Genomic DNA, 25,550 nt, shown 5'->3' with positions numbered 1-25,550 from the left:
TAATCCCAGCACTCAGGAGGCAGAAGCAGGTGGATCTCTGTGAGTTCAAGGCCAGCCTGGTCTACAGAGCGAGTTCCAGGACAGGCTCCAAAGCTACAGAGAAACCCTGCCTCGAAAAACAAAAACAAACAAACAAACAAAAAAGAGTACATAAACTAGGTATGAAGGTACACAGCTTAGATGGCTGATATGGGAAACAAATGGAAGAAGATCTGAATAAATGCTACTCAAAAGAACTGACAGGGCCAACAAGACAAAATGACAGCCTACAGAATGGGAAAAGATCTTCACCAACCCCACATCAGACAGAGGTTTGATCTCCAAAATATACAAAGAACTCAAGAAATTGGTCATCAAAAGAACAAATAATCCAATAAAAAATGGAGTACAGACCTAAACAGAGAACTCTCAACAGAGAAATCTAAAATGGCTGAAAGACATTTAAGGAAATGTTCCACATCCTTAGTCATCAGAGAAATGCAAATCAAAACAACTCTGAGATTCCATCTAACACCTGTAAGAATGGCCAAGATCAAAAACACATGACAACTTATGCTGGAGAGGTTGTGGGGTAAAGGGAACACTCCTGCATTGCTGGTGGGAATGCAAGTTGGTACAACCCCTTTGGATGTCAGTGTGGCGATTTCTCAGAATATTAGCAAACAACCTTCCCCAAGACCCAGTAATACCACTTTTGTGTATATATCCAAAGGATGCTCAATTGTGCCACAAGGACATATGCTCAACTATGTTCACAGCAGCATTGTTAGTCATAACCAGAACCTGGAAACAACCTAAATGCCCCTCGACTGAAGAATAGATAAGGAAAATGTGGTACATTTACACAATGGAGTACTACACAACAGAAAAAATGACATCTTGAATTTTGCAGGCAAATGGATGGAGCTAGAAAACATCATTTTGAGTGAGGTAACCCAGACCTAGAAAGACAATTATCACATGTACTCACTCATAAGTGGTTTTTAAGCATAAAGCAAAGAAAACCAGCCTACAAATCACAATCCCAGAGAACTTAGACAACAATGAGGACCCTAAGAGAGACATACATAGGCCTAATCTACATGGGAAGTAGAAAAAGACAAGATCTCCTGCGTAAATTGGGAGCATGGAGACCTTGGGAGAGGGCTGAAGGGAAGGGGAGAGGCAGGGAGGAGAGCAGAGAAAAATGTAGAGCTCAATAAAGATCAATTAATTTTTTTTAAGAAGAAAATTTACAGGGCTTGAGAAATGGCTCAGTAATTAAAATCATTTACTGCTCATCCAGAGGACCTGAGTTCAATTCCCAGCAACTAAATCAGGTGACTCACAGCCAATTGTAACTTTAGGACCAGGCTAGAGCCTTTGTAGGCACCTGAACTCATGTACACATACTTATACAGAATTAAAAGTAATAAAAGACAAATCTTGCCGGGCGGTGGTGGTGCACGCCTTTAATCCCAGCACTCGGGAGGCAGAGGCAGGCGGATCTCTGTGAGTTCGAGACCAGCCTGGTCTACAAGAGCTAGTTCCAGGACAGGCTCCAAAGCTACAGAGAAACCCTGTCTCGAAAAACAAAACAAAAAAAAAAGACAAGTCTTATATTTTAAAAAAAGAACATTTAAAACTTACTTTAAAAAAATAGTCAAAGGGCTAACAATTATATGACAAACACTCAACCATACTCAAAACACCAAGCAAATGCAAATCAAAAATGCTGTGTGCTATGGACCTCAGTTAGAATGGTTTTGTGTGTGTGTGTGTGTGTGTGTGTGTGTGTGTGTGTGTGTGTGAGAGAGAGAGAGAGAGAGAGAGAGAGAGAGAGAGAGAATACTAATTACCTGAGTATCAACTGAGGTTTTTCTGACAGATTAATCTTTTTTATATGACATATGGATACAGTGGAGTATTATTCTGCAGTAAAGAGGTTGGGTTCCTATCATTTGCAGTACCATGGATGAAACTGGAGGATGCTATGTAAAATGATATAAGCCAGGCACTGCAAGAAATACTACATGTTCTCATCCATTGGCATAGACTAAACTACATGGCAACATAGAACTGAGTAAGAGGTTGGCAAAGGACAAGGGAATACAGAGAAGATATGAAGAGCCTGGGTAATGAGGATGAGGTACAGTAAGACACAGGGATTGGCTCTAATGCTTCATGGCACAGTAGGGGGATTTAGTCCACAGCAGTTGACCAGACATTTCCACAAAGCGTGAGGAGAGCTTGAAGGTTCCTGCCACAGAAATGGTGATGTCTGGGGAGATGGAAAGTCTTACTACCCCAAGGTGACTATTATGCATCACACCCTAGATCAGCTAGATAATGCTCAGTTACTGCATGGTGAGTACAGTGACCTCTGCCTTCCTCAGTAGCCCTGTATCCCCAGGTCCCCAAATATGCAGCTCCCCCGGGCTGGTTTCCAGGGTAGCCAGTGTGCTATTGACCTTGACTGTGGATGGGACTGCACTGAGAAGCTCCCAGAAGGGTGGTGCACACCTCTGATGTTTGTGAGGGCATTCCCAGAGGTCAGACCATTAATACATAACATATTCTAACAAATTTCATTTTACATTTTTCTTTATTTTACTTATTTACATATTGATTGAATGATTTATGTGTGTGAGTATGCATGTGTGTGTGTGTGTGTGTGTGTGTGCAGGTACACTGTAGAGATCAGAGGACAACTTGGTTCTCTCCTTCCACCATATGGGTTCTGGAGATTGAATTCAAGTTGTCAGATTTAGCAGGCTTCTTTACCTGCTGAGCCATCTTCCCAGGCATCTATGAAAAATGTGAATAGACTCTTGGGAAGTGCCGTTGAGGAAGGTGGAGAAGTAGGTCACTAGGGAGAGCCTTTGAAAGGCATACCTCATTTTTGAGCCCTATCTTGATTTGTTTGTTTGCTGAGACAAGGTCTCAGTATACAACCCCAGCTGGCCCAGAGCTCATCACATTCCTTAGCCTCCCAGAGGATTACATGAATATGCCACTGTGCCTGGTTCCTAGTCACCATGAGGTCAGCAGCTCTACTCCACTACACCCTTTCAGCCATGATGTCCCACCTTAAAAAGGAGCCATGCAACAAAGCCAAATGACCAGGAATGGAAACATTTGAAGCTATGGACAAAAAGTCTCTCTGCTTCTCAACTGTTCCTTTCAGGTATCTGCCATAGAAAGAAGACTCTGGATAACACAACTAGGTACTAGCTTGAGAGAGCTGCTGGCTCTTCTGGAATCTAAGCCAAGGTAGATAATGCCCCCTCTCAGTCAGCCAAAGTCAGAGTGACTGCAAATGTCTGGAAACTGAGGCAGGCACTGGGCAGTAAGGCTGCCTGACAAGGTCATGTGCCTGGGATAGGTGTGCTTCTGAATGCCAGCCAGCATTCCCCACATGGAACTGTGCGTCTCATGGAGATAAATCCTTTATCATCTTTTGTTGTTGTTTTTTGTTTTCTTTTTTTTTTAAAGGCTGGAATGTGGAATCCTTAACATTGTGGGAGTCCAGGTGGGTAAAAGGGTAGTGAGAACCACTCTTGAGGCAAAAAGACTGTGTTCCTAAAATAGTCATGAGGCAGGAGACAAGGAAGGAAGAAGCTGAAGGTAGTGGTATTGGACTTCTCTGCTGGAGATCCGAACCCACAAACTCACTCTGATTCCAGGGCAGCAGGATCAGGAGGGGGCTCCCAGCCTGATGAGAGGTACAGAACAGCAGGCTCCTGACTCATACCATACTTTAGGCTTCCCGAGTTGAGGTGGACACTGCTCTGGGTGCAAGACAATGGCAGTAGGTGTGACAGCCATCCCCAGCCTTAAATGACCTTACAGTCCTAGAGCTGGGACAGACATGGAGTAGGCAGAGGAAAGGCTAGACAGGACGGCAGTGGACATATCCACTCAAGATGAAGTCCAGGAAGAGGACAACTAAGGGGAGGCTGGAAGCAACAAAGCCATGACTGTCAACACAGGAGGCTGCCGCAGACCAAGGAGAGGTGGGTGCTAGGGCCCTAAGGGAGGGAGGGCTTGGCATGCTGAAGAATGATCAGAAGGCTGCAATGGGGCAGCAAGGTTGAAAATGGTCGGTAGAAGGCTGGGGAGTTTGCAGCTGGGTCCCTGAGGGACCACATGGATCTCAGCTACTCTTGGAGGCCATCCCTGTCTTGTTTACTGCTGCATGTCTGCATCTAGCACTCTAACTTCTGTCAAATGAATGGATGGGGAAACTCAGTCCCCAACCCTGTAAATCTCTGTTTGTGAAAGGCATTCAATCTCTAACCAGTAAAGTGCAGCTGAAAAGCCCACACCTGCTGCAGCCCCTCTAAGTGGTCTTGTGCCCAAGCAGTTAGGACCATGGACAGAGCTCAGTGAGCATCCGAAATCTCCCCTTGACAGGAGGCTGGCCAGGACACCGAACTCCAAAACTCACAGTCCTTAACTACATTCCCTTCTTCGCTCAGAGAGTCCGGTTTGATCCCATGCTTTTTCAGTCCCAGTTGAGCTGGCCTTGGTGAGCTCCCATTAGACCAGCCCCACTGTCTCAGTGGGTGGGCGCACTCCTTGCGGTTCTGACTTCCTTGCTCATGTTCTCCCTCCTTCAGCTCCTCATTTGGGCCTTGGGAGCTCAGTCCTGCGCTCCAATGTGGGTCTCTGTCTCTATCTCCATCCATCGCCAGATGAAGCTTCTATGGTGATATGTAAGATATTCATAAGTATGGCTATAGGAAAGGGCCATTTCAGGCTCCCTCTCCTCAGCTGCCCAAGGAACTAGCTGGGGAGATCTCCATAGATACCTGGGAACCCCTCTAGAGTGAAGTCTCTTGCTAAACCTAAAATGGCTCCCTTAATTAAGATATCTTCTCCCCTGATCCCCTATCCACCCTTCCTCCATCCCAACCACCCCATTCCCTCAGGTTCTTCCCATCCTCCCCTCCTCACTTTTCTCTCCACCTCTCCCCATCACCCCTTACCGCCACCCCACCCCCACCCCCAAGGTCCCAATTTTTGCCTAGCAAACTAGTCTACTTCCAATATCCAGGAGGATAACTATATGTTTTCCTTTAGATTCACCTTCTTATTTAGCTTCTCTAGGATCAGGAATTATAGGCTCACTGACCTTTATTTATGTCTAGAATCCACTTATGAGTGAGTACATACCAAACTCATCTTTTTGGGTCTGGGTTACCTCACTCAGAATAGTGTTTTCTATTTCCATCCATTTGCATGCAAAGTTCAAGATGTCATTGTTTTTTTACTGCGAGTAGTACTCTAATGTGTATATATTCCACACTTTCTTTATCCATTCACTGCTTACAACACTCAAAAATTAGTGCCCAAAGAGTTACATGGTGACCCTTGGTTTCTGACTGCCAGCCTGTAGACACGAGCTCAGAGGTCTGGGGCTGCACTGCAATAGTGGCCCAGAGATAGCTAGGAAGACCACAGCATGGCCTCCAGGACAAGGGGCACGGTGGCCTCGACCACCCAGCACAGTGCTCGACTCTTCTGGTAAAGGGGCCAGTTTTGTCTGAGTGACAGCTTTGGCATGCTCTTCCACAGCTCGGTTAAGGGGGCTATTTGTGCTCCTCTAGCAACATTATGCTGGGAAGCTGACATCAAATTGTCACCATCTTCTAGGAAGAGGTTGGCTCTGCAGTTCCACCAGCAGTGCTGTGCTGCTGCTGCCTTCCAGAATACAGCGTCCTCCAAGTCACACTGCCGACGGGCACCACCTTTCCGTGGGCTTCCTCCCACTGCCACCACCTTTTAACTCTTTTTGATGCCCTCATCTCTCACTTGTACCAACACTGGCCTGAATGTCACATGATGGTGAATTTATTCTTATACTGGATCCAGGGAATAGTAGATTTATTCACTCCGTAAATCTGAGCCACTAGCAAAAGCCAAATTGCACACTTTAATTTATCCCAAACTGCTCTTTTTGGATGGAGAACCATCCCTCTTCCAGTAACCCCACTCCCTTCATTTCCCTGGTACTTGGCTTTCCTCTCTTAGCTAAAAACAAAAGGTATGTCATCCAGAAGATTAGCCATGAATTCAACACATCACAAAGAATCTACCAGAAGGTGAGCCACCTCTCTACAAGCTGTGCCTTAACAGGCTCTAATTCAGATCCACAGCAAAACTGCCTCTGACCGACTACACTCCAGAGTCTTAGAGGGTCACCCAGGACCCACTGCAGCGGCAATGATGAAATGTGAGATCAGTAAGCATTCATTGTTGATCATAAACCAGCAGCCCACAGTGAAGCCTGCGTGGGTCATATGCTGTGGGATTTCCACTATTTCTTTTAAAGAGCTGCAGAGAGATGCTGTACTGGTCAGCTCCCTCACTGTCATGACCAAACGGATACCTTATAAAAAGCCCTCGGCCCTGCTGATTCCAGGCCCACAGAAGGCAGAGCACCAAGGCAGAGGATAGGGAGGAGGAGGCTGTCTACTTCATGGCAGATGAGGAGCAGGGAGGGAGGAAAGGGCCATGGCAAGGTTCCCGTCTGGACATGTCCCCAGAGACCTACTTCCTTCACCTTGGTCCTGACTTCCAGTTTCTAGAACTGCAATGTAAATATCGGATTTCTGCAGGATAGCTGATATGCAAACCCTTGTGCAAGGGTCATTTGACCTCCAAAGACATTGTGACCCACAGTTTGAGAACTGCTTGCTCTAGAGAACCCTCACTAATACACTGCTCTAAGAATCAAAATACCAGAGGCAGCTGGTCACATGCAGTTGATCAGACAGATCCAGTGACACGCATTTTCTTGGGTTAGCATGTGATAATTAATATTAATTGTCAACTTGATTAGCCAAAGAACTGCCTGGGAGACTAGTGAAACACACCTCTATGAGTCAATGAGGTGTTGCCCAACATGTCTAGACCTTTAGAGTTATAACTCAATGAACGGATTATCTCTTAATGGAAATATGATCGCATTATTGGGAGTTGGTGAAAGATAAGGGATAGGACCTAGCTGTATAGAGTAGATCTCTAGAGACACATCCCTGGGGCCTAGACTTTGCACTGGCTTCTTCCTGCATTCCTTTTACTTCTGCTTCCTGTCTACCATGAAGTTGTTCCCTGGCACACTCCAGCAGCTATGATGTTCTGCCTTAGAACAGACCAGGAAATGCAATTCGAGCAACCAGGGAATAAACCTTCTGAAATAGTGATCCAAATTCAATCCTACTTCCCTCAAGTTGTCCCTGTCATCACGGTGCCAGAGCCACAGCTGCTTCCATACAACGGCCTGTGTGGCTGGCTCTGATAGGGAAGGAACATGTAGTTGCTCCGTACACAGGGACCTTCACAGTGCCCATAATGTCATTCGGGGAGCACATCTTCCACAATCTTCTCAGACTGAATAGACCTGATACATTTTTCCCTACCCACACAGGCCACAGCCTGGGCCAGGAAACGTGGGGCTTTTGAACCCACACTGTGATTTTTAGGAAAGGAGCACTCCACACCCCTCCACCTGCCAGCTTGCAGAGCAGAGAAAAAGGGAGCCTGGAGCCCCTGGGCCATCTCTAGCCACCTGTGTCAGAAGTGGTTCTCATGGTGAGTTTCCTAACCAACAATCTCAGAGGCACCTGAGAACTCTTGGGAACAAATACTTAGCTGTTTAGATCCACTGAGTCAGAGAGTAGGTGGCTGGGCTCAACCATTCTAAGGCAAGTTCAAGTTTGAGAACTAATTGATCTGAGGAAAACACACCTAAGTTCAGAAGAAATAGTTTTCTGATAACAGCGTGAGCACTTGGACCTCATAAGCCTAAGACCCCAAGAAATACGTGGACTTTTCATGTCTAAGTGAGCCATCAATTCATTTCCTTTGGTACTTAGGCTGTCTGATTTTTTTCCTTGAACAGACAAAATAACACTTAGCCTAGGCTAGTCTCCAGCTCACTGTGTATCTGGGTCTGACCTTGAACGCCTGATCCTCTTGCCTCTACCTCTCAGGTACCAGGATTGCAGGTGTGCACCAGCACACCCAGCTACTATCAGTTTTTACCACTCGCTGTTGATGAGGACTGACTGGAATGTTATGGGACTCTGGACTTTGACATGCAGTACTTGTGCCACAGGTGTCTGGACAGAAACCCTAACTACCGGGCTGTCAGCATCCTCTAACTCAGCTCACACTGATCAGTCAGTAACGCTGATGCTGTTACTGTATTTCTGCAGCTGGTGGCTTCTCTGGGAAAAGTGTTTCTCATAGATCACTTCCCTAACCCTGAAAACAGGGACAGCAAACTTTCTGCACCAGAGACAAATTTTCACTCCCCTTCTAGAAGACACGAGGCCTCTTTGGGGAGAGTCAGGGACGTGACGCTGATTTAAGAGGACGGTGTTGCATGTTAAATGCATGTTTAATCAACATAAGGTCAGTGGTATAGGCTTGGCCAAAGAAACAGGGATAAGAGGAGAAACAAAGTTTTAGAGCATGCAGGCAATGGGTTACCATTCTAGAACGGCAGTCTAATTTAACACTTTCACTGAAGCAACACTAGAAAACTTGGTCTGAATATTACAGAAGTTGCTTTGTAAAAAGGAATCTATTTGAAGGCATGTCCCTATGGGGAGGGAAGGGACTGCGAGATAAATAGTACAGGGCCAGGTGCAGGCAGACAGAAGGTGAACACACCTGAGAGGCTTCCTCCTCAAGGTGTCCATGATGCTGAGAAGAGCTACCACAAGCTAGAAGCCAAGCATGTGACGGACTCAAGGGAATGACAATCTGAGGGTGGGAGTGACCTGGAAACAGCCAGGAGTGAGGGGTGTGGAAAGGTCAATAGTGTAGATGCCTCAAAATCACTACTGACTGTATAAAACAACAACAACAAAATAATAATAACAATGTCTAATGGAAGTTAAAACAAACAGTGACAGCATTTAAAATGGGAGGGGAACAAACATTTAGAGTTAGAGGTCTTTCTGCCGAATTAGAAGTGGTAAATGTGCTAATTTAAAGTAGTTGCTAATAAGTCAAGAATGCACATTGCAATCTCTAGTAATGAGTAAAAGAATAAAAGAATGTATAACTAACAATTTAATAGGGAGGGTAAAGATGAGTAATACAAGGCAATTGGTTCAAAAGAAGGCAAGAGAGGGAAGAAAAAGGGACATGAAACAGGCAAAGCAAATAAAAAACAGATAATAAGATTGCAGGTTTAAACTCAAATGTATCAGCAATTACATTAAATGTAAATGGGCTAAGTACTCCCATTAAAACACACAGATTGTTGGAGGATAAAAATAAAAACCAATTGCATCCTGCTTACAAAAAAATAAACCTTAATATAGAGATGTAGGAATTTTGAAAAGAAAAGAATGAAATAAAGATACAGGTCATAAACACGGTCAAAAGAAACAGAGTAGCTCCATGACTGACAGCAGAAACTGTGAGGCCAGTGCCAAGAGGCAGCTGTGACAATGAAGGGCTCATTTGCAAGGAAGACCAAGAAGTCTTTTTATGCACCCAAACCACAACCAAATGCAAGGTAATGTGCATGAGCAGGCCACCCTCAATTCTGTGGGAGAATGGGGTGCTGGCTTCAATATCCTCTTAGGATGTCTTTGACTCCTTGTACCCTTATGGTATGAACACACCAGCTCACTCTGCCTGCGTCTGTGGTTTGAGATACACTTTCCCTCTAACCTATAACCCTAACAAAGCCAAGGGCTTCATCTGGGCTCAGCCCAGAGACCAGGATTCCCCATCCTGGAGAGACTCCTTTGGGTTTACTGAGAGATGCTGTATCTGTCATGGTACTGTCGACAGAGCCATCTGTGGCTGGCCTGGTAATCAGTCTGCTGGCTTCTGAAGACAGCTTTGACCACTGTGATCCAATTGTAACTAGGACACTATGGGAACAAGGCCAGCTTTCCACTTTGACCTCAACTATCAAACCTGAGATATTTGGCTGCTGGAGGAGCCAGGCCCTGAATAGCTTGTGACAAAATAATAACCATTCATGGTAACCACCTTTAATACCAATAAACTGTTCAAAGTGAGGACTCCATCTCAAACAGCACCTATGGAACAATTCCCAGAAAGGAGGTAATCAGATCTCCTACAGATGACTTGGTAATATGTGGATTCCTGTGTGTTTGTGTGTTCCTTTGTCATGGAGCCAGGAATGTGTTCACCTCAACACCCATCACCCATCTTTGGGCTCCTTCTCGCTTCTTGATATTGTTTCCCTTTTCCCTTGCCTCCATCTCCTCTACGGCTAAACCTGGGAGAAAAGAATATTATGAATGAGTTAATTAGGCTCTGTCACAGTGACAGCTGAACTGGATCTTGAATCGTATCTCCTAAGACGCTGATGATCTGGTGGGGTGGCTCAGTGGCACTTGCCTATAATGTGCAATGCTCTGGGTTTAGTTGCCAACAACACACAGACACACAGACCCACCCACTGAATACTAGTCCCAGTGTACACAGATATGCCTTCCTTAGGAAAAAGGGTCTCCCAAATGATGCAGCTAAACTGTGGCCACAGGGTGGGGTGGAAGCAGTGTGACTGGTGTCTACAGAACTGCTGAGTGTGTGCCGGGCGGTGGTGGCGCATGCCTTTAATCCCAGCACTTGGGAGGCAGAGGCAGGCGGATCTCTGTGAGTTCCAGACCAGCCTGGTCTACAAGAGCTAGCTCCAGGACAGGTTCTAAAAAAAGCTGCAGAGAAACCCTGTCTTGGAAAAAAAAAAAAAAAAAAAAAAAAAAAGAACTGCTGAGTGTGGACACAGAAATACATATACAGGAGACAGCGATGAGCATGGGTCATCCTGCCACAACCCACAGAGCTACAGAAGATAGGAGGGAGCCTGGAGCAAGCTTCCTGCACCTGTGGAGGATGTCCCTGTCAACACCAGGCCTTGTCTAAGCAACTGTGAGTGGCACTTTGTCCAGGGAGCCCCAGACAAATCCAGTGTGCACGATGACTTAGTTCAGATAAGGTTTACCTTTTCAAGGTGTTAATATTAACTATGAGTAGCAATAAACATCTGTCAGGGCTGAGCTGTAAACTGTGGTAAGTATGAGGTTTACTGTTCTATGACACTTTGTTTTAACTGTCACCCTGACAGTTTTCCTCAATGAAGGACCGTCTAGGCTGGGTGTGTCTGTGGTGATGATCTTGTCTAGGCCAGGCTGGGCATGTCTGTGGTGATGATCTTGTCTAGGCCAGGCTGGGCATGTCTGTGGTAATGCTGATCTTGTCTAGGCCAGGCTGGGAGTGTTTGTGAGTGATTGATTATGTTAATTGATGTGGGAAGACCCAGCCAAGAAGCAGGTGGCACCCTTCCCTGAGTTTGGGTTCTAGACTGTATAAAAGAGGAGAGAGCAAGCTGAGTGTGAGCATTCATGCATTTGTTCTCTGCTCTTGATGATGATGTGACCAGCTGCTTCAGATTCCTGCCTTGACGTCCCTGCCACAATGGGACCATGACCTAGTGCTGTGAGCTAAAATCAGCCCCCTGTCCCCTAAGTTGCTTTTGTCTGGATACTTTGTCACAGGACAAGGAAATGAAATATATGTTCCACACCTAGCATTGGAAAAGTAATTTCAAATATTAATAATAATAACACTTTAATGAGCACTAGAAAAAAGCTGTAGCAAGTGGCTCAAGGTCAGGTCAGCCCTCCAAGGAGGGTAAGGAAGAAGCAAGACCTTCATCATGGTGCCCACTAGGAGTTCCCACCCCTCACCTCCACAATTCACTCAGGGCCCCCAACTCTTACTGGAGCAGGCCCTCTCCTGGTCTGTAAACACAGTGGGGGGCTGCGGATTCAGGATCAACTCTGGTTTGCTGGGGATGAAGACTTCAGCATTGTCCTTCCGCTTAGCAGATAAGACCCTCTCCATTTTATTGCCTGTGGGGAAGCAATGGATTCTGTCAGCCACTGAGCACAGGAGAACAGGGCATTCCTCTCAGACACTTGTTTATAATTTGCTCACTTATTCACCCAACAAATATTTATTGACCTCTTCTATACCAGGAACCTTGCTAGTAGAGGATTAGGGGAATCTATAGACAGCATTGATAAATAAATGAGACGCTTTGAACAAGACGCAGGGCTCAGTGTCTAACATTTCCAGTCAGGAGAGGTCCTTACTAACAGCGTGTGCACACACAGGGATGGCAACTGTGGTAAGGCACTTACTCAGAAAGTTAGGGTGGTTGGCAAGCCAATGAGGCACTGGCTTTAATTGGTGCAAGCAATGGTGCCAGCAAGGGCATCTTGGAGATGAAGAGGCATAGTAAAATGCATTCAGAGTCCTCGGGGACTCATAGTCTAGCTGAAGAGAAGGACAGCTGAACAGATGAGAAAACAGGATGCAGACAGAAGTCACGAAGCAGAGTCGGAGGACAAGGCTGGCAAAGGTATGCATGGTGATGATGAAGAGGGATTCTTGTGGGTGATGAATGCATTACCCAGGTCACCAGATGTGGGAAGGGCACATGCAAAGGCTCAATGAAGGCTTGGACGCTGAAGTCTGTCCTGGCTGGAGGTTCAGACTGCTGCCAAACCTACCCTCAAGAGCCCTCACACTAGTGGTGCAGAGGTGACTTCTGACGCCAGATGGTATATAGTTTTTAGGAACTTGTGTGTATGTGGTGCTAGGGATAGAATCCAGAACTAGGGTGTTAGGCATGGTAGGCAAGTGTTATACTCTGAGCCCCAGGCCCAGTCCTGAATGCATTTCTGTATCTCGGTGTATATGGGAAGGTGTATAACTAGCATGTCAAATCTTTGAAGGACATGAAAGTCATGCATAGGACAAGTGTGGGGAGGAGGATCAAGGGCAGAGGAGAAAACACCTAAAGACCCCAAAGGCAGACACAGTGTTTGGTCTCTGTATTCAGGGACCTCCTGGCCTGGGAAACTAGCAAACCCAGGAGGAGACTATCAAGCATGAGGTGTTCACTAACACTCTCTGCTCACTTGGTAGGCTCCGGCCACATTGACTCTTTGCTTCTGCACACCAAGTCCCAACCCTCTTGGAGTCCCTGGGTCTGCTGTTCCCTGCCCCAGGAAGGCAAGGCTTAGCACCAGGCCAGCACAACCTCTGCTGGGAAGGCTGCCCGACTACTCCAGCTACAGCAGCCCACCTGGGCCCACCCCCACCCCCACCAGCATCTTGCTGTAACTGTCAGAGGTCACCTTCAAGCAGGGGTCCCACCGCTCAAGCCCCTGCTCCAATAGTGTTCCTGCCACTTTCCAAGGTTGTTTCCTGAAAAACTTCCACAAGTGGACAGCAGCTGTTTCTGCTGCCTCGCTTCCTTGATCCCTCAGGTTCTCCCTAGCCATACCTTCCCCGCATGTGAACAGGTAGGAGGCAATCACACCCCTTAGTCCTAACGGTTAGCCCAGCTCATCAGTCCCAAAGAGACTAATTCTGAGTGGCAGCAACCTGTGGTAGACTTGCTACTGTGATTTTTGAGAGCTAAACCTAGGGCTTTTGGCCAAGAGACGCTGACTTTCTAGTCATCCAACAAGACCCATGTCTCCTATGAAGGCAGTTATGCCTCCGAATGCCAGAAAATTGCCTCAGAATGGAACTAACTCAAGGGAAATCTGACAAAATGGGGAAGCAATAGGAGGGAGGAGAGAGGGCAAAGGGAAAGCGGGGGTAGAGGGTAGTAGGGAGGGGAGGGGAGGGCAATGGGCCCTCCTCCAGCTCTGCCCTTTACAGTTATATAAGGCAATACTAGTCCCCTTTGCATTAACCAGTCAGGATGCAGATGCCACTAAATTTCCCACAATACACTAAAGATGGTTCCCATGGGAAGGCCTGGGGTCTTGGGAAGCCTTTGGTGCCTTTCCCTCTTAGTACACAGGGCCCAGCTGTTTCCCTCTGGTCCAGAATTCACTTGAGCTGAGTTTCCAAGCACTGTAGAACACTGAGTCCTAGGACTAAATACAGAGACACAAGAGGCCAAAAAAAGCTCATGAGAAGAGCTCACTTTTAGAAGCTGGATTAAACTCCATCACCACAAGGGTATCTGTGCCCTGGGGAGGCCGGCCTTCCAGCTCCTGGTCCTTGGGGACATCCTTCTGCACTGTGTCCTGGCTGGGAAGAGGAAACTCATCGGTGGTATGGCCTGGCATTAAGAGGTCCTCAGTCTCTGTCTCAGAGAGGACGTCTTCCTCAATAGAGTCGTACTCGTCACTGGAGCCATCCTCCTGCATCTGGAGGTTTGTGCTGAGTCCCAGACCTTTTCTCAGCTCCTGTAGAGAGCCCAGGAGACACAAAAGGTAAGGACTTGTATAAAAATAGACATTCTGAACCAAAGAATGACTCCTCCCAACGTCCAGCAGCATCTCAGCCAGGGTGCTGGTATTGCTTTGAAGATAGCAAACACAGAGGGGAATGAAATGGGGGTGCGGCACTTACGGTGCTGTCTTAGTCACTGCTCTGCTGCTGTGAAGAGACACTATGGCCGAGGCAGCTCTTATAAGAGGGAGCATTAAATTAGGATTCGCTTTCAGAGCTTAGTCTTAGTTATCATCATTGAAATTTATTGCATGTGTATTTAAAATAAATGAGAAAACTCAAAGTGACTGATGATTGAAACCTGGATGTGAGAGCTGCCACTGGCGTGAGCCCAGGACATAAGGGACATGTGGCTGGAAGAAAGGGATCCTGTCATGTAAAAAATTCTGAGGCAACTATGTCCTGGGGTTCCAGGGGACGCTAAGCTTGTCAGTGTTGAGCCTGGGTATTTAAAAGCTGGACAGATTGCTAAGTGCTAAGTTGAAGGTCTGCTTTCCTCTAGCTGCTGAGCAAAAAATGCAAGAGGCAGGAGGTGGACCTGAGGGGAAAACTGCCAGGGGAAGGGAACCAAGGGCTCCTTTTCTTTACTCAGCTAGCAGAAGCTAACACCTGGAGATTGGCTGTCAGGAAAGCATATCCTGGAAAGAAAACCAAGGCAACAGCAAGACCTCCCCTGTGGTTTGTGGATTTCTTGGGCCACCTTAGCAGAGACAGGATTATCCAGGGAAGACTGGGGAGGAAAAGGAAGGTCTGATGGAGGGAATCCTACAGACATCCACGTAATCAAAGAGGTTTCTGAGAACATCCAGCTGACAGAAACACTTAAGCTAGAACAGGACAGGAGCACAAAAGACCAAATCAAAAAAAGGCTGCCCGAGTGCCGGGTCTACAGACAGGAAAGGAGCCAGAGAGACTCATCTACAAACACATGCTGAGGAAGCAAGATCCCGAGGACTCCACCAGGGGCTGAGAGGGTAGACACAGAGAAATACTCCCACACCTGGACTCTTTGAAATTGCTTGAGTTGGAGGGTTCCTTTCTTCCTCTTGTCCCAAATGCCTATGCCTGCTATTCCACAGGTAAATTAGATGTGAATCTTGTTGGGGTGGGGTAAGAGAATGGATAATAGTAGACTTAACAGAAGTCCCCAAAAGATGTTCTCTGGGACCTGTGAACATGTGCCCTTCTATTGGCAAAGGACCTTCTCAGATGAAATTAAGGATTTGCTGAGATCACCGAGGCAGGCCTGGAGGAATTATGGGGCAATCAAAAGAGAGGCAGGAAGAACAGCATCAGCAAGTCCTAAGAATGGAAGCAGACGTCAGGAAGGAGAGAAGATGCTAGTGTGCTGGCTCTGAATGGAAAGGATGTAGGCAAGCAGAGCAGGTGCCTCTAGGACCCAGATTCCTTCCTGGAACCTGCAGAAGACACATAGGCCTACTCACACCTTGAGCTCAGTCTGATGATGGTGAGTTTGAGTCTCTGACTCCCAGCACTGTTAGGTAAGCTGCTAAGGCAATGGGAAGTTACAGCAGCAGCAGCAGCAGCAGCAGAAACACAATATAAATTTGTGTCTCTTCCAGTTCCTTCTCCTACTGTCCCACCCTATACCAGCACCAGGGCTGGTTACTTAGCAACTGTACTACTGTCTAGAGCACAGTGGAGCTTGGTAAATACCTGCTGCATGAGTAAATTACATGGAAGCCTGTATGGTGACTTAGCAGAGATAGGAGACACTTCCACACATTAGACAAGGTGACATCAATGACAGGACCCTTAGCAAGTTAATTTACTCCTCTGAGCCATACTTTGACTTCCATCATTTGACTAACCATGCCCCGATATACTGCAATGTGATAATAAAGCCATGGTCTGAACTGGGCATAGTTCTCCCTAACAAGAGGACATTTGGCAACGACTAGAGCCTTTTAATTCACAACATGTGTTGAGAGAGTACACTGACAGCTAATAGGTGGGAGCCAGCAACGATGTGCTGGACTGGTTGGAAGGCAGCGGACAATGTTCACTTCAAAGGATGATCTGGTCACAGTGCCTACTGTGTTGAGGTCAAGAAGCCCTGTGTTAGAGCAAGCACACATTCACCACTGGTGTCCAAAGGATAATGCTGATATGGTCTGGGCAGGCCTCACGGGAGTCACACTGAGATCCTGGCTCAAGTCATCAAAGTCTGGCTGTGGTGGGCAGTCGGAGATCAGCAGACTTCCTCCTTCTCTCCAGGGAAACAGGAGTTTCTGGGCACCTGCTGCTGAATGGCGGCCTTAGCTTCAGCTCATCTTTCATAGCAGAATAATGCCCTGAGCTCTGTACAGCACTCAGGCCCTTCTCATCTGATCTTCACAATAACCTGGCCAGACTAAACCCCTGAGCCCCGGGAGCACTTGAACTTGGCAATAATCTCAATGGAGTAAGCTCAAGTTCCTAGGAAAAGCCCTCTCTGCTCATGAACCTCTATTATTTTGGCCCAGTTACTTTTTCCCCCCAAGACAGTGATTTTTTTGTGTGTGTGTGTGTGTGTGTGTAGCCCAGGCTGGCCTTGAACTCAGAGATCAGCCTGCCTCTACCTCCTGAGTGCTGGGATTAAAAGTGGCACCACCAACCCAACTTTTAAAAGGAACAGGTGGAAGCCAACCAGGAGAGTGAATCCTGCCATTGTCCTTGAAATCCCACTCAGTCCTAGGGCCCAGAACAGTCCCCACTGATACCCAAAGCAGATGGAAGCTCCATCCACAGCCGGTTCCAGGCATGAGACATTGGGATGCATACAGCCAGGGCCAATGAACCAGATTCTTCTGTTACTTTGCCACCTCATGGGCTGCAATTCCACATTTATGTGACTACAGCCCTGTGTTTATGGGGATCCTTAAAGAACAGAGTCCCTCAGCTTGTGTAACTCCTCACAGTGATTAAGTGGCAGGGGTGGAACATGTGCTCACAGCCATCAGTCCTTACTCCTTCTAGAAAACCCTGAGGAAAGACTGATTCTACTACATTCAACATGGCCCACCAGCAGAGTACATGATAGGGTAGTTCTCCATCAATAAAAAAGACAGACATTCCATAAGCCATCCCTGCAGCCCATTAGCTTCCAGGTCAAAAACTGTTCAAAGCACATTGATTGTGCCTTAACTTTAGGGCCCACTTAGTAGTGTGTGTGTGTGTGTGTGTGTGTGTGTGTGTGTGTGTGTGTTTAAACACTTAGGATGGAAGTCAGGACCTTGCACCTAGCAGGTAAGTGCTCTACCCATGAACTCATCTTTTGGTTTTATGAATCAGGGTCTCACTAAGCATGTGCCCATGCTTGCTGGGAGGCTGTGCTGATGGCCAGTCACGTACAAACAAGGAGTCAAGACCTCTGCCCTCACAGGAGCACACAGTGTGCTGGGGGAGCCAGCAGAAAGAAAGACAAATGGCAGTTTCCACAGCTCAATATCAGTTCATCATTTACTAAGCTGATGGATCGTTTATGAACTAGTATTTCTCATGACAAAGAAAGCGAATTTCAATAATCCCTGTTTCAACCTGCTTTCTTTTTCTTCCATAAATCAATATAAATGTGAAGACCAAACAGTATTTACAAGTATAAAACACACACACACACACACACACACACAGAGAGAGAGAGAGAGAGAGAGAGAGAGAGAGAGAGAGAGAGAGACTAGCCTCTACTTAGCTGTACTTTTTTTTTTCTCTCACTAAGAAAAGGACTCCATTTGCTTGCAGGAGGTGAGTGACCTTAGAATCCAGGGATGCTCATGTGATCTGAAACCATCTGTTACAGAAGCAAGGGGAGCTGCTCTAAGAAGCAGCATTCCCTCTAGAAAGAACCGCTCAGAACCTTTCCATCTGTGAGAGCGGGACCTTGGCTACGATGGTGACTTTGAAAGCCAAGCTATCGGCACTTCAAAGTGGTGCCCTGCTGTGGGATCTATACGGGGCTTTGAAGTTGTCACCCAGAATTTTCTCTGGGAAAACTCACTCTATACTTTGCTTTAAAACTTGATTATATTCAATTTCAGTGTTCAATGTTTCAAATGCTAAGTTCAGGAGCCTTCCATATGGAGGTCATGGTGCAGACTTCATAGAAACTGAGCTGATGACTGCACACAGAATGCCCTCCCCATGAAGAGTTGGGGGTGAGGGGTAAGGGACTGGATGCTGAAGATGGAAGGCATGGCTATAGAAAGCACTACTAAAATGTAGCCAGAGTCTGATGGCCGGGAGTCCAGTATCTGTCCACAAGCCTCCTCTCTCTGCTGGGCTAAGAGTAAAACTGGGTAACTATCAAATGCCAAGGTCTCACAAGACAGTAATAGTATCCATGTCATCAGTAACTGCCAAGCTGTTGCTCTATACCAGAATCTGCATAAAAGCTGGGCAGGCAAGGTAGTCAACCGTAATCCCAGTATTTGGGAGGCAGAGACAGGGATCACCAGGATAAACTAGCTAGCTAGCTAGACTAGACAAGCCAGAATCAATGAGCTCTGGGCTTTGGGAGAGACTCTGAGCAAGGTGGAGAATGACCAAGGAAAATGCCTACTGACAACATTAGGCCTATATACATGTACACCCATACACATGCATACACACATCTACATACAACCCCCCACAGATATATACGTGAGCCCACACATGTGAACATACACATGCATAACATACATATATACTCACATGTATACACATGTATACACACGTACCTTCACACACGAGCCCCCATGTATATGAACATGCAAACATACATTCACATACATAATATACACATGCAAAAAAAATTACACAATATTTTTACTTTTCTGCTGTCCTTTGCCATCCATGGATTTTCATTAATTTTCCAAGCTAGATGTATTGATGAAGTATCTGATGTTTCGTGTGCTAGTCCACCACTAAAGGCATGCCAATGGGTGACAGAGGAGAAAGACCTCATGCTCAGGAAACAGAAGGTATAAGAGTCTTTTGGACCTGATCAAATGAAAAGCCCCAGACAAGCCTCTCAGCAACACCCATCTCAGCATCATGCCTGAGCCTGTGCAGAGCAGAAGCTGGCTGAAGGATGCAGAGATGGAAGCTGGATACAGCTGGATACAGCTGGCTAGAGACCAAATGAGACTGCCACCAAAGAATGGTTGCAGACATCTGAGACACACAGAGCACGTTCCTGGAGAACTGGAGGCACAGAGAGTCACAAAGCAAATATGGGCAGCAAAATTCAGCAGAAGGCTGCTGAGGTCTGGTTTCTGGGCACACTTGTGTATGCATACAGCTAAGTCAGCCAGAATCAGGTAAGAGGAAGCCCTGCAGCAGGCAGTCACAGCTGATTTAGGGGGGCATGTGAAGCCAACTTGTGGGCTTAAGGGCAGGACAGCAGAGCACACTCCGGAAAAGAACCTTCCCAAGGTCGACAGGGAGTTTGCCATTTGGAGGAAAAGTCAAGGTCTCCAGCTCACAGAGCACGCACATCGCACGCACGTTGCACGCACATCGCACGCACGTTGTAGCCACTCTCACGCCCTGATGTCAAGAGATACCAAACAGTACAGGAAGAAGTAACAGGACAATCAAGAAGGGACAGATGCTTGGGTGATTCAGCCCTTTGAAAGACAGGCACCAACTTGAGTAATTTAATTTAAGAAAGAACTAATATCCAAGAAAAGAATTTGACAGGAGAAGTGGAAGCCGATTTTAGAAGCTGGGAGACTGTCATCCCCACAGAGACACATGGGGAACTCATCCATGAAAGAGAAGCAGCTAGCAATCTTACAACTCTTAATTTCATCATTAACATTTCTAGAAAGATAAATTAAGTCAGGAAGAGCACCAAAGGGTGACTAATTAAGTATGCTAGAAATCATGCCAAGTGACTTTATAAGAATATAGTGCCCCAAAGACAAAAAGCAAAGCACCACCAAAGTCTTCTGGTGGAGAGGTCTACAAAGTATTGTCCAAATCAAGATCCAGAGGGCAAACATTCAGACGGAGCAGCCTCAACTACTCTGCTTTTCTTCACTTTTTAATGTTTATGTATATGGGTGCTTACCTGCATGTATGTCAGATCCCCTGGAACTGGAGTTCCAGATAGCTGTGAGCTGCCATGTGGGTGTTAGGAATCAAGCCCAGGTCCTCTAAAAGAACAGCAATGCTCTTAACTACTGAGACATCTTTCATGTTCTCTCATCTGCCTTTAATGGGCAAAGACAATGACATTGATGTAGTCACACAGATGAAAGGTACATTCCATGAAGAGTCATTTTGATACCATCAGACAAAAAGACAAAAATTTAACGGATACTACAAAGCTAAAGAGATGTAAGAAAATGGACACATTTGTGAAAATCAGCCTGATGAAGCGGACCAGCAGCTGAGACTGATGATGGCAGGAACGGGTTGATGAGCATTCCAAGGAAGGCTTACTCACGATGTAAAGGCTGGGCTGGGGTTTCAGCTGAGCAGTGGAGTGCTTGCCTTGCCTTGTGTGCTTGAGGCCCTAAGTCTCACCTCAGCACCACAAACCAAGTACTTCACCCTCATCCAGCTCTTACTCTGAATCTCTAGTACGTGAGATGCGATGGGGGAATGGAGAGGATATGTGGACTTGTGTGCACATGCATGTGGGTAGGTCAGGGGTCAGTTCTGAGGGTCTTCCTTTTCACTCTCTACTTTCTGAGCAGGGTCTCTCACTGAATCTGGAGCTCACTGATTGGCCTGGCTGGCCAGTGAGCTGCAAAGATCTCCTTGCATTTGCCTCCCCAGTAGTGACACTGAGCTTTTTACATGGCTTTGGGGAGCAGGCTTGGAGCTCACATTTACGCTCTTGGTATTCTAATGTGGGCAGTTGAAGACCAGACTTTTAACACTTAGCAAGATAAATGACACTACTGACAATCTGCAGTAAATTTTTTGTTGCTGTGAGAAATCACCATGACCAAGACAACTTATATAGGAAGGGTTTATTTGGGTTATGGTTCCATCACCATAACATCAGGGAGGCATGACAGTCAACAGCATAGCAGCTGCAACAGCAAGCTGAGAGCACACATCCTGACCACTAACATGAAGCAGAAACAGAGCAAGAGGAATCACACAAGTCTGTAAACTCTCAAAGTCCCCCTCTAGTGACATACTTCCTTCAACAGTCTTCCCAGACAGTGCCACCTATTGGGACCAAGTGTTCAAATACATGAGCCTATGGGGAACATTCCCATTCAAATCACCACATAATATGATTGAATTTAATAAGTATATTGAGAACTTTACATCAAAAAGAGAATGGTTATTCTTTTGAAGTATCAAAGAAGACTCATAAAAATGAACTGGAGGCCACAAATCAGACCTCAGTAACTTCTGAACCAGAAAATCAAACAAGCTACCTAAATGCAGTCAATTAGAGATTAACATGAAAGGCAAAATTAGAAAAATAAAATCTACTTACTCAGAATGTCTAGAAAACCTTTAAAATTAAGAAAGGAAAGCCCCTGTAAACCCTCGGTTTATTAGACACAAATGGCACCAGCAGCGCCACAGTGAGGTATGTAGGGTGAAGACAGCACTAAGCTTAGAGGCTAACTCAACCTTTTCACCTCCAGAGTAGAGAAGGGCTGTGGTGGTCTGGATGAGAGTGGCTCCACAGGCTAATAGACTTGAAAGCTTAGTCACCAAGGGGTGATGCTGTTTGAGAAGGATTAGACAGTGAGGCCTTGCTGGAGTAACTGAAGTGTGTCCCTGACACACTTGGGTTTTCAAAAGCCCAAGCCTGGCCCACTGTCACACTCTTAACCTGTGGACCAGGTTATAGCTCTCAGCTACTGCTCCAGTGCCGTGCATGCCACCATGCTCCCTGCCATGATGAGAATGTACCAACCCTCCAAGCTGTAAGCCAGTCCAACTAAACACTTTCTTTCACAAGAGTTATCTTAGCCATGATGTCTCTTCACGGCCACAGAGCAGAGACGAAGACAAGCGCTGAGAGTGGGCGAACAGTGAACTTGTGGATGTGGTTAACAGGAGTAGGGTAGGGAGCCTGACAACTGCATAAACCAAAATGCTTAGGGAAGGGAGAAGTAAAGGCTAACACGACATGAAATAGAAATAAATGAGTAAACAGAGAGATGACAGAATGGGGTACACACAGCTCAATCCAGCTCAGCCCAGGTAAAAGCTGAGAGCCTTTTTCAGATTTACTTCTAGATTGTTTGAATCTTCTTAATGAGAAAGCACTTATGCATTAGCAGTTACATAAAATGACAGAAAAGAATGTAAAATACTTATGAAATTCTAAATAGGCTATACATGTGAGGCATAAGCCAGACCATTTATACTATTATTGACTGGGAGGTCACTCTTTATTGTTGGCAAATTGGAAAAGCTGCTTTAGAGAGCCACATTCCATCTGGCAGCTTCATTTGCATAAGCCCGCATGGGGTGCAGGGTGGCCACGTGGCCCTTCTGATGCCCCATTAGTGCATTAGTGCCGGCTCAGCATTGCTGTGCATGGGCATGCATCATTCATGCTCAGCACGGCACCAGCCCCACCCTGCTGGCCTCCTTCTGCTGCCCCACTGGCTCAGGGCCTACTAAGGTCATAGGCCAGTCTGTGCTTCATTCTTAGCGCTGGCTGGGCAGCTCTGGCTGCCCTAGTGGTCCTGGGTAGCACAGAGGCTAATTCTAGTGCTACTGGGAAGGAGAGAGTCCTCCTCTTTTACCAGACTGTCAAAGTCTTCAGTCTAAAAAAAGGAAGTTAGAAGTTGATGTTACAAAGGGCCAAATCTGGCCATAGCTATGTTTTGTTTGGAGCATAGAAAATTATGAATTAATTATCAAAAAATAGAAGATATCTGGGGTTGGAGCAGTGGCTCAGTGGTTAAGAGCATTATCTGCTCTTTTAGAGGATTTGGGTTCAATTCCCAGCACCCACATGGCTGCTCATAATTGTCTAGAACTCTAGTTCAGACACTGCTGAGTTGTCCTGACACAGACCAGGGAAAGCTTGAAGTGCATTTTTAGAAAAAAGATTTTCTAATTAATAGTCAAACAGCAACAGTGATGGCCACACTGGGTCAGGTGGGTCAGCTGAAGGCCCGGGGAGCCGAAGCTGCTCCGCCTGCCCATTGCCAACGGCCCCTCCTCATCTTGAGTTTCAGCACTTATTTTCCAGGTCTTAACTAATAAGGTCTTTCCTACTCAACTCTATCTCATTGCCATTATTTTTGTTTTTCACCCTTCTGGTCCAAATCATGGTTTTTGGAGGGTTTTGTTTGTTTGTTTTTGTTGTTGTTTTGTTTTTGAGACAAGGGGTTTCTCTGTGGCTTTGGTGCCTGTCCAGGAACTAGCTCTGTAGACCAGGTTGGCCTCGAACTCACAGAGATCCGCCTGCCTCTGCCTCCCGAGTGCTGGGATTAAAGGCGTGCGCCACCACCGCCACCTGGCTGAGTTATGTTTTGAATGTGACAAAAGTGCAAAGACAAAATTTATCAATTATCCTAGAACTTGGAGGCCAAGACAGCAGATCTTAAGTTCAATGCCAGCCTGTCTCAAAAGGCCAAACAACAATGAATTATTCTGGGCTATCATGGAACCCAGGCCTTGTGTGTGCTAAGCATGCACTTTACCATCAGCACCGCAGCCCCTATGTTTAATTCAGCTTTGACCTTATATAAGCCAAGCTTCCTTCTCCAAACACAGGCAAGTCCACCCAGCCAAGAGCGGCTACATTGTGTGTTTATGCTCAGCAAGGAGCTTTCATCAAGTACAACATTCCTGTCTCACAGAGAGTCACCATAGTCACACCCTCTATGCTCACCCTCTCCCAAGATCTACCTTGTTTTCCTTTTTCCCCCACCCCTGGAAAACTTACTTGTGTATATTCATTAAGTTATCAGATCCCAGGAACTGGAGAGATGGATGATTCAGCAGTTAAGAGTACTTATTCTTCTGCAGAGGACGGAGGTTCAGTTCCCAGCATCCACACAGCAGCTCTTAGTCACCTTTATAACTCCAGTTCCAGGGCATCTAACACCTCCTGCTCTTTTGGACTCTTCCTGAATAACGCCCCCACCCCTACACACACACAAATATTTTGGGGAAAAGGTTCCACAGCCCTCTTATAAAACAGCCTGCCGATCTGCCTGGGCCAATTGGAACTGAGACATAATCTCCCTCACTACTGGAGGTTCCATCTTTAATACTTACTGAAGCCACAGTATGAACATGGAGGGCAAGGTAGAGGACAACCTTGGGTCATTGCCTCACACCCTGTTTGAGACAATTGTTTACTATGGTGTATGCCAGGCTAGCTTAGAGGCTTCTGAGGCCTTCTGTGTCTGCTTCCACCTCCAGTATGTGCACTGGCAACCTCAAATGGCTTTACATTTGTTCTGGGAATTCTAACTCAGGTCCTCATGGTTGTGTGGCGAGTACATTGTCCACTAAGCAATCTTCCCAGCCCTATCTTTTTAATTTTTTAAAACTTGTTTTGAAAAATGTAAAATCCACAATTTATCATACAAGTATAATGGGCACCCAGATATCTTTCGCCTACATTCACCAACTGTTACCATTCTGCCACCCACATTAAGTATAGCCTTTATTTTGTTGTGTTTGTAACACTGTGACCTTCTCTTCTGTCTTCTACATTCTGCACATGTCTCCTAAGAATAAGAATAAGACTAGAGAGAAGGCTCAGTGGTTAAGAACACTGGCTGCTCTTCCAGAGGACTAGGTTCCATTTCAAGCACCCACATAGTGTCTTACAGGCTCACAACTATACAACTCCAGTTCCAGGGAATCCAACACCCTCTTCCAGCCTCCACAGGCACAAAGCATTCATGATGCAGTCATACATGCAGGCAAAATACCCATACAAATAAGAAAAAGGATGTTTTCTGAGAACACCAGGAAAAAAAAATATATATATATCTCAAACTCAGGAAACTTAACATCAATCCAATATTGTGACATATATAATGCTGTCTATTTTCAAATTTATTAACTCTTCAAATTTGGCAATTTCTCTCCAAACTCAGTGGTACCACCCAGGCCCAGGACCTCACTGCACATAACTGTGGTGCATGTCTTTATTTTCCTTTAACCTAGAACATTTCAAGTCTTTAGTTGTCTCTCGTGCTCTGATGTTTTCCAGGACTCTAGCACAGCTGTTTGAGAAGAGCCCCATTCAGGCTTGCCTGGCTGTCTTCATTAGATTTGGGCATTTCCCTCTGCCATTCTTAGCTGTGCACCCT

At 46.1% G+C, this 25,550-nt stretch overlaps 1 protein-coding gene across 1 annotated transcript in view; it reads right to left on the bottom strand.

Annotated features, from left to right (window-relative positions):
* The window catches only part of LOC119828097 (katanin interacting protein), a 169,014-nt gene that overhangs the window by 63,944 nt on the left and 79,520 nt on the right, over window positions 1–25,550 (bottom strand). Inside the window, 2 exon segments of the mRNA XM_038350156.1 lie at window positions 11,763–11,894; window positions 13,991–14,255. Of these exon segments, the coding sequence (XP_038206084.1) occupies window positions 11,763–11,894; window positions 13,991–14,255 (397 nt within the window).

The sequence above is a fragment of the Arvicola amphibius genome, chromosome 1, assembly GCF_903992535.2.
Source record: "Arvicola amphibius chromosome 1, mArvAmp1.2, whole genome shotgun sequence".
In the NCBI taxonomy this organism is placed as follows: domain Eukaryota; kingdom Metazoa; phylum Chordata; class Mammalia; order Rodentia; family Cricetidae; genus Arvicola; species Arvicola amphibius.
This window is presented reverse-complemented; position numbering and strand designations above follow the sequence as displayed.